Here is a 9,280-nt window from a genome sequence, read left to right on the forward strand (position 1 = left end):
GGTCATTGATAATATAGATATTATCGTGGTCACGAGGGTTGTCTTATATTGTACATTGTCGCTGGTACATTTTTTTGATTTTCTCTATTTTCATTCTGAAGATCTTTCATTGAAATGTAAGAGTTAGAATCTACCAGTATTGTATTGATTTGATTAACATAGTCAATGTTACATTTTCTTGATTTTTCAATGTTCATTTTTAATTTCTTTCTTTGAAATGCAAGAGTTGGAATATTTCAGTAGTGTGTGGTTGTGGTTTAACTTGTCACAGTTACAGTTTCTTTATTTTTAAAAGTTGATTGTTAATTAATGAATTTGAAATGAAGTAGATTGAATATTACATGAATGTTTGGTCGTGGTTTAACATGTCACACTTAAATTATCTTTATTTTTGAAATTTCATTTTGAATTTCTTTCTTTGAAATGCAAGAGTTGGACTATTTCAGTTATGTATGGTTGTGGTTTAACTTGTCACAGTTAAATTTTCTTGATTTTTCAAAGTTCATTTTGAATATATTTCGTTGAAAATAACGATTTGTACTATGTCAGTATTGTTTTGTTCTGTTTTAACTTGTAACAGATAAATTTTAACGATTTTAAACAGTTAATTTTGAATTTCCTTAATTGAAATGAACGAGTTTGAATATTTCAGTAGTGTTTTGTATTGGTTTAACTTGTCAAAGTTAAATTTTATTGATTTTTAAAATTTCATTTTGAATTTCTTTCGTTGAAATGCAAGAGTTGTAATATTTCACTAGAGGTTGGTTGTGGTTTAAATTGTCACAGTTAAATGTTATTGATCTTTAAAAGTTCACTTTGAATTTATATCGTTGAAATTCAAGAGTTGTAATATTTCAGGAGTTTTGTGTTGTGGTTTAACTTGTCAATGTTAAATCTTAGTTATTTTTAAAAGGTAATTTTTAATTTCCGTAGTGTACATGAAAGAGATTTTACATTTATGTATTTGTGTTTTGTGTTTTAAATTTTCACAGGTAAATTTTATTTATATTTAATTTATCATTTTTAATTTATTTATTTGTAAATAAAGAGTTTGAATATTTCAGAAGTGTTTACTTGTGGTTTACCTTGTCATAGTTACATTTTATTGATTTTTTCAATGTTCATTTTAAATTTATTTCATTGAAAAGCAAGAGTTGGAATGTTTCAGTAGTGTCTGGTTTTGGTTTACCTTGTCACAGTTACATTTTCTTGATTTTTTCAATGTTCATTTGAATTTCTTTCTTTGAAATGAAAGATTTGTATTATTTAAGAAGTGTTTGGTCTTGGTTTACCATGTCAGAGTTACATTCTATTGATTTTTCTATTTTCTTTTTTATTTTCTTTCGTTTTAAAGATATATTTGGATTTTGAAATTATAGAATTGTAGGGTGTGAAATTTTCACACTTGCAGTATACTGTGTTTTAAAATAAAGGTACTTAAAAATTTAAGTTTCAAGATCTTGTTGAATCATTCAATAGTGTTTGGTTGTGGTTTACCTTGTCACAGTTACATTTTATTGATTTTTCAAAGTTCATTTCGAATTTTTTTCGTTGAAAAGCAAGAGTTGGAATATTTCAGTAGTGTTTGCTTATGGTTTACCTTATCACATTTAAATTGTCATGATTTTTCAAATATCATTTTAAATTATTTAGTATAAAATCAAGAGATGTAATATTTCAGTAGTGTTTGGTTATGGGTTACCTTGTGACAGTTACATTTTCTTGATTTTTCAAAGTTAATTTTGAATTTCTATCGTTGAAATGCAAGAGTTGGAATATTTCACTAGTGTATGGTTGTGGTTTACCTTGTCACAGTTACATTTTCTTGATTTTTCAAAGTTCATTTTGAATTTCTTTCGTTGAAATGCAAGAGTTGGAATATTTCAGTAGTGTTTGGTTGTGGTTTACCTTGTCACAGTTACATTTTTCTTGATTTTTCAAAGCTCATTTTGAATTTCTTTCGTTGAAATGCAAGAGTTGGAATATTTCATGTGCTAGGGTTCTGCATTGTACACACATGTATACACATGTACACATTATGCTTATCATGAGTGCTCATGATAAGCAACCTAACCTTCCGGTGAGTATGGTTAGGTTGACTAGATTAGCTAGATTCAGGCTATTGCTACGCTTCACTTAGGTTGCTTAGGTTGAGACATAAGTTAGGGTACGATTAGGTTAGTTGTGTAGGTTAGTTAGGTTAGTTATCAGGTTAGCCTACGTATCGCGCGTACGTAGGCTACCCTACCCTAACATAAATTAACCTAACCTAGCCTAATCTAACCTAACCTAACCTAATCATACACCTAACTTTTCGCATGTCTCTCACCTAACCTAAGCTAACCTAAGTGAAGCGTACGTAGGCTAACCTAACCTAGTCTAATCTAACCTAACTGACTCTCTTCTAACCGAACCAGAATCACCGGAACGGGTTAGGTTAACTTATCATGAGCACTCATGATAAGCACATGTGTGTACATGTGTATACATGTGTGTAAATGTGACATGGTAAACCACAACCAAACGCTAGTGAAATAGACCACCAAGTGCTTAAAACCGGAAGAATGTAAACTTGAATTTTAAACAAAAATTAAATGTAAAAGTGACCAGTTTAAACATAATAAAAAACGACTGACTTTTTCAATATATTTCTCTTCAACGAACGAAATTAAATTTTTACTTAGAAATTTCAATAACAATTACCATTGACATGTACAACGTCACAAACAAGCTCCTACCATCCACCAATATCCTCTACACCGCACCCTTCTGGAAACCCTCAACTAAAACAAACAAGAGTATAATCCGATACATATTCTTTCGTTTCGCCATGTGTATGCTTCATCTGCTACAGCTATACAGTAATTCGCTCACTTCTACAAAGTTCCAGTTTGTTGACCCAGAGGTTGCCGTCGTTAGACAGATAGCGAAACATAATCGAAAAATTCATGGAAATTTAAATGATTGGTCCCACATTCTTAAGCAGTGATGTATTGTCTGTTTTTTCCTATGGTCCGCCGTGTTGAGTTTTTAATTGTGACGGATTTTTCAATAATTTTTATTAATAATAATAATTTAATTCTTGTATGATTTTTTAACGTTACTATTCTGCAGCATATATAGTAGGTCGCGCCATGTTGAATTTTTTTTTCTTTTTCGCACATATATTAAATAAGATAGATGGCGCTGTTATCGTTCCTTAACTTATCGCCTTCGGCTCCCACCTTGGAGCCAAAAATCGTTTGCGTTAATTTGTTATAGTATAATTGATTCATGTATTGTCATATTAACAAGTATTGTGAATTTTAACGATTAAATTGTCACGCGACTGGAGCCATATTTTGCAGTGGTAAGATAATGGGCAAATTAGATAGTAAATGTTTGTGTTTATACTCGTTCGCTTATAAGTCTTTTTCTTTTTTTTCTGATTTCTTTTGTATATTTGCTTGTCTTGTATTTTGCGAAGTGTCTAATTGCTGTCTTTATTATTTTATTATTCTGTTTTCTCTTACTGCTCTGTCTTGTTGCTTTTGTATGACGGGTTTTCAATATAATATATATATATATATATATATATATATATATATATATATATATATATATATATATATATATATATATATATATATATATATATATATATATATATATATATATATATATATATATATATATATATATATATATATAATATATATATAATATATATATATATATATATCAGGAATCTTGGTTATGATGGTGTGTTTCATTATTTTTCTTTTTTTCTATATGTTATGAGAAACAGCTAATCGCATGGACACAATGTGTAATAAATTTGAAAAACCTAATGCTTGACTCGATTTTATTGCAGTAGAACTACATGTATAATAACCACTTATAATAGTTTAAAAGATTTGACATTAATTTTAATAAAGAGAATTATATACTCTCTTTTGTATTTAGCTCAAGCAGTTCAATTAGCTACGATTTATTCTTACCATGCATAATGTACACAGCCCTCTCTCCCCTGGAGACACTGATACTTCCTTATTTCTAGCAAAGATTGATAGGCCCCGGCGTACAGTTTTGTATAGAGGGAAATTTATTGAGGCATTTAACTGTCTTAAGATGTGTGCCAAAAAACTAAAAAGCAGTCCATTCAAACTTGTTCATTCAAGTTTGAATGAACATCCAATGAAACTAGTTTTAATGATGTGACAGCTAATCGTTCAAAGAAAAATTTCTAACAGTAAATATTCTTAAATCTCTCTTCTCCTAAAGTATCAGTTAATATCATGTCCTCAACAAAACCTGTATTTCTTTAAACAAACTACCTGCTTTCAGCCGATGGAATGCTGGCAAAGTAAAAACAATCAGTGATAACACTCCTGTTGCAAAAAAATTCCATGAGCGAAGTAAATCAAATGCTACCAGTTTCGGGTATTCTTTGGGACCGCAGCTCCAAGGTGGATTAATAGTACGCTCCCTTCTCAGTGCAAAAAAAATAGCGCTTTACTTAGTCCAAGTAGCTCAGAGAAAACAGAAAACTCACTTGCATAAAAGGGGTCTTAAGAAACTACTTTGAATTTAGATAACATATTTTTGTTGTAGGTTTTTATTGCTGCACTCTCAGAGAAAAAATCCCATCAAACTCTTAAATGCATGAAGTAGTGATTTTTTTTTAGACATAAATTACTATAACGCCTCAACGCCTCGCTCTTTACGCTAAAGTTTGACATTCCCACAACTCTTATTTTTTTTTATAAAAAATAAAAAATTTTAGAGTAAAGAGTGAGGCGTTGAGGAGGAGACAGCCCCTTTCATATACGGAATAATTTCTGTTCGTTTTAAGTTTTAACGTCGCTCCTTACTTTGAGTTAAAAAAAATTGTTTTTTTATTTAATTTTTGAACGTTTTTGAATTAATGCAGGTTTTGATTTTGGCTCACCTTACATGAATAATTAAAACCAAATTTGCATTTTAATTTTACTTTTATTTGGTTAAATGGCTTTCTCGAACGTTGTTTAATTTTATTTACGAACTTTTTTATTAGTAATAAATATACGTAACTTACGGATTAACTTACATAACGAACGTCTGTATTCATATATTTTTAATAAGTATATTAGGGGGTTCGCTCCCTAGTCAATACCTCGCTCTTTACGCTAAAGTTTGAATTTTGTTCCAATCCTTTAAAAATGACCCCTTAATCACAAAGGCCGTTAATTAGAATAAATAGTTCTTATGAAAGTTGCAAAAAATCTTTGGCTTAAAGAGCGAGGTATTGACTAGGGGGCAAACCCAATCATAGACGTAATATTTTCTGTTCGTTTTAAGTTTTGATGTTGTTCCTTACTTTCAGTTGAACAACTTTCTTTTTTATTTAATTTCTGATCTTTTTTTAAATAATGCTGGGAAATCCTGCGCCCCTTCATAGCAATGTCCCTTCCCCCATGAAAACTTCCTTCATGGAAACATCCTCCCATATAACCCCCGACCCACTCCCCCCTCCCACCTACCAGAAAAAATCCCTTTTGAAAACGTCTGTATACTTCCCAATAACCAATACTACATGTTAACGATGGGTAAAGTTCATAACTCTGAGCCTTCCCCCCGGAGACTTTGGGGGATTAAGTCATCCTAAAAGACATAGTTATCATATTTTCGACCATGCTGAACAAAATGCCTATCTCAAAATATTGAGGGGTGACTTAGGGAAAAAAATGAGCGTAGGAGGGGCCTAGTTACCCTTTATTTTCTTTGGTCACTTAAAAAGGGAACTACAATTTTAATTTCCGTTCCAATATGCCCTCCCACGATATTCTAGGACCGCTGTGTCGATACGATCACCCCTGGGAAAAAAAAAAATAAATAAATAAATAAACACGCAACCGTGATCTTTCTTCTGGCAAAAAATACAAAATTATACATTTTTGGAGATAGGAGCCTGAAACCTCTACAGTAGGTTTCTCTGATACGCTGAATCTGAAGGTTTGATTTTCATTAGGGTTCTATAGCTTTTAGGGGGTCCTCCCCCCTTTTTTTCAAAAATCAGCCAACTTTTCTCAGGTGCGTAACTTTTGATGGGTAGGTCTAAACTTGATGAAATTTATATATTTGAAATCAGCATTAAAATTTAATGCTTTTGATGTATCTATTGGAAGAATACATCATTGTGTAAAATTTTGTAAAATCCCGTTTTTTAGAGTTTCGGTTACTATTGAGCCGGGTGGCTCCTTACTTACAGTTCGTTACCACGAACTGTTTGACCACGAATTATAGTAACCACCTTTAAGAACTTGTTGAAGTATTTGGTACCAAGAAAGCACTGAAGTTGGATTTTCACTAATAGCTGTTGTAAATTTTTCTCTTGTCTGCATTTTTTTTGTTCTTATTTAACTTGTTCCTGGATAATAATGCTATAGAACCCCCAAAAATTGTGCTTTTGAGAACGTGTGGCTCAATTAGCGTTGTTGTTATTTGTTTTGAGAACCTCTAGATTAAAAAGAAGAACTGGATGGCGCCGCACTGAATAATTTGGCTCAGAGAATTCACTGTTCTATAAAAAACGGGAATTTCCGAAACTAAACTAAAGAAAAAAAATGAGGAGATTATAGAATCGGGGTCATGACACTGTACAATACTTATTTGAAGCCCAATTTAGAACTATACGTGTGTCAAAATACAAGCACTTGTCAGTTCAGATCTTAACCAAAAAAGTTGAACCCTTTTACGATCCCGATTCCCTAAATCTCTAATGTACACTTTGGCGTGCCCCAACTTGACGCAATATAAAGATGACTTGTCCTAATATTGATGAGGAATGTATTGTCGACAGCCCTGCAAAATTCATTTTGGACAAGGCTTAGCAGCCATCTAGCAATTTCGATAAATCCGGAATATTTAGGTTCAGTATTCATCGGTCATTCAGAGCAAAGTATAAACACATACAGAACAAGTACTAACAAAACTCTCCAAAAGTGACCCCGCGTACCTCAGCACCTCTAGAGGGTAAATGTTGTACTACTTAATCACTCCGAGCCAATAAATTATATTCAATACAGCTTTTACGGAACAAGTATAATCACCTACGGAACTTGTGATTTATGCGCCAGGTTCGCATAGGTATGGAATCGTCTCCGGAGACGCGGACAAAGGGTCACTTTTTTTGTGTGGATAGGATAGGTTTTGTCAATACTTGTTCAGTATGTGTTTATAGTTTGATTCAGAAGGATAACATCTATTATTTTAAAACAGTTAATACACAATACAGTGCGCAAGGACACGAAGAAGTTAGCCACGTCCCCCAGCATAGCAGCGTCTCCGGATAAAGATTCATTTCTTTGACAACTGAAGAAGAGAGCGCTACAAAGCTGTGTCCCGGGCTAAAGCGGGACGCAACGAATAAACTCTACTGCCGGAAAATATGGCTGGCAGAGAATAAGGTAGGCAATCTTAATTATCTTGAATAAGCAATCAAAAATGATGGGGAACCATATCCAGCCACCTCAAATTTCGAATGCGTCTGATCCCAACGCGATTTCTCAGTTTATGCGTTAAATAAATTTCAAACTGGATTTCATCCTACAGCTTATCCTGTATAGAGGCAAAAATGAATAGTTTTAGTAAACAGCTAGATACAACAAAATCAGAAATTTCAAACGATCTAGCGGAAATGAGGAACAAACTCAGGGAGTCTCCACTGAAAATTGACTCATTGGAGGCAGAAATAAAGCGTTATAACTTCGTGTTTTACAATTTCCCTGTGACTGGTCCATCCCAGTCGAGTTTGAAGGATGAGCTTTACGAGTTTCTTAGCTGGTGCCTCCCGAACCTACAGCTTTCTCAGAGGGAGATAAAGGATGCTTTCCGCCTGAGATCAGGGCCTGTAATAGTTAAGTGGCACGACTTGGAAATCCGAAATGCTGTTCTCAGGAAAAGTCTTGTATTGAAACCACAGTTTATATAATTATCCAGTAAGTTTATCGCAGATCATTTCTGGTCTTCATTCTCGGTACGAACAAAAAGCTCCTCCCACTTATTTCTACATTAGCGGGTTAGTCTGTTTCCGTCAATCAATGAGAAATGGTTACAAAGTGCATTATTCGTAATAGCAGGTTCCCACTTGTTTCATGTCCAAGAGAAATCTGACTTGTCTACCCGTGAAAAGATCTAATGCCACTTATGTTTATATCTGCAAAAACGTTCTCTGGAGCACTCGCACCTTGGTCCGGGTTTTTATAATGGGTGAGATAGGGTATGATCATTCTGCTAATTCTATAAACTGTGATTGAAACAGAACGGCGTAGGGGTTGCTCCGGACTACACTACGTATCAACGCGAGGCTAGAAAAAATTTACAGCCAATGCTGTCCCAAACCCTTGAAAAAGGTCAAAATGCGCGGCTCAAAGGCGATAGGCTTATCATTGAAGGTGAAGGGTACACATACGACCGTGAATGTCAAAAAATAAAAGAAATGACGGTAAACCACTCAATTAGGGTCCCTAATCCAGCGCAAAGTAACTCAGAGATCAGAGGTATAAATCCCGCTAATGTGAACGAAAATAACCAGAGCTCAGTACAGAATTGCCCTTCAGATCAGTCGGACTGTTCTGGTAGTGAAAGTGACACGAACACGATAGTTGAAAGAAACAGAAACTTGCCGAAAACAATAGGAACAGGGAAAGGTCGTAAAAGTAGCGAGATTGGCCCCGTTGATAATACTTACAGTCGCACCGCTAGAAATGTACGGCAAAGAAATGAGGAGCCACCAATTTACAGACAAAACACACGCCCGTTCAGGCAGCTACAAAAAAATCAGCCTTGGCAGTACAGGGGTACTAATAGGCCTAGGAGCGACGATTATTACCGGTTAGCTTTCCCCCCGAGTGATTACGGAGCCCAATAGCATCGACAAGGTCATGCACAAACCCTGAAGTTTTTATCTTGAAATGTACAGGGTATAAAAAATAAGTATAAAATAAGCTCCGTGGAAAGCTATTTGTCAAATTTTCGCTTTATTTCAATAATAGAAACCTGTCATTGCCCTGGTGAAACTCCAAGTAAGAGGTTTTAATTTGGAAAGTGTCTTACGAGGAGTAGCTTTGAACAATCCTTATGTCGGAGGCCTGGTAGTCTTGATAAGAGATAAGTTTTTCAAACGTTATACAAAGCTGAAAAGTAAATCAGAAAATGTTATTTGGATTAGATTGGAATGTTGGGATGAGCTGTGTATTGTAATAGGATAGATTTATATTCTGCCTCAAAATAGCTCGTACCGAAATGAAGATACGTGGAA

At 34.0% G+C, this 9,280-nt stretch overlaps 1 protein-coding gene across 1 annotated transcript in view; it reads left to right on the forward strand.

Annotated features, from left to right (window-relative positions):
• LOC148955484 (glutamate receptor 1-like) overlaps positions 1 to 8,890 on the forward strand; it is a 154,279-nt gene extending 145,389 nt beyond the window's left edge. Inside the window, exon 9 of the mRNA XM_089107459.1 lies at positions 8,282 to 8,890. Coding sequence (XP_088963585.1) covers positions 8,282 to 8,890 — 609 coding nt within the window. The remainder of the gene's footprint in view (positions 1 to 8,281) is intronic.
• Positions 8,891 to 9,280: the final 390 nt, after the last annotated feature.

Source organism: Artemia sp. Qi Xiang Cuo, chromosome 2, assembly GCF_049724085.1.
Source record: "Artemia sp. Qi Xiang Cuo chromosome 2, ASM4972408v1, whole genome shotgun sequence".
Lineage (NCBI taxonomy): Eukaryota > Metazoa > Arthropoda > Branchiopoda > Anostraca > Artemiidae > Artemia > Artemia sp. Qi Xiang Cuo.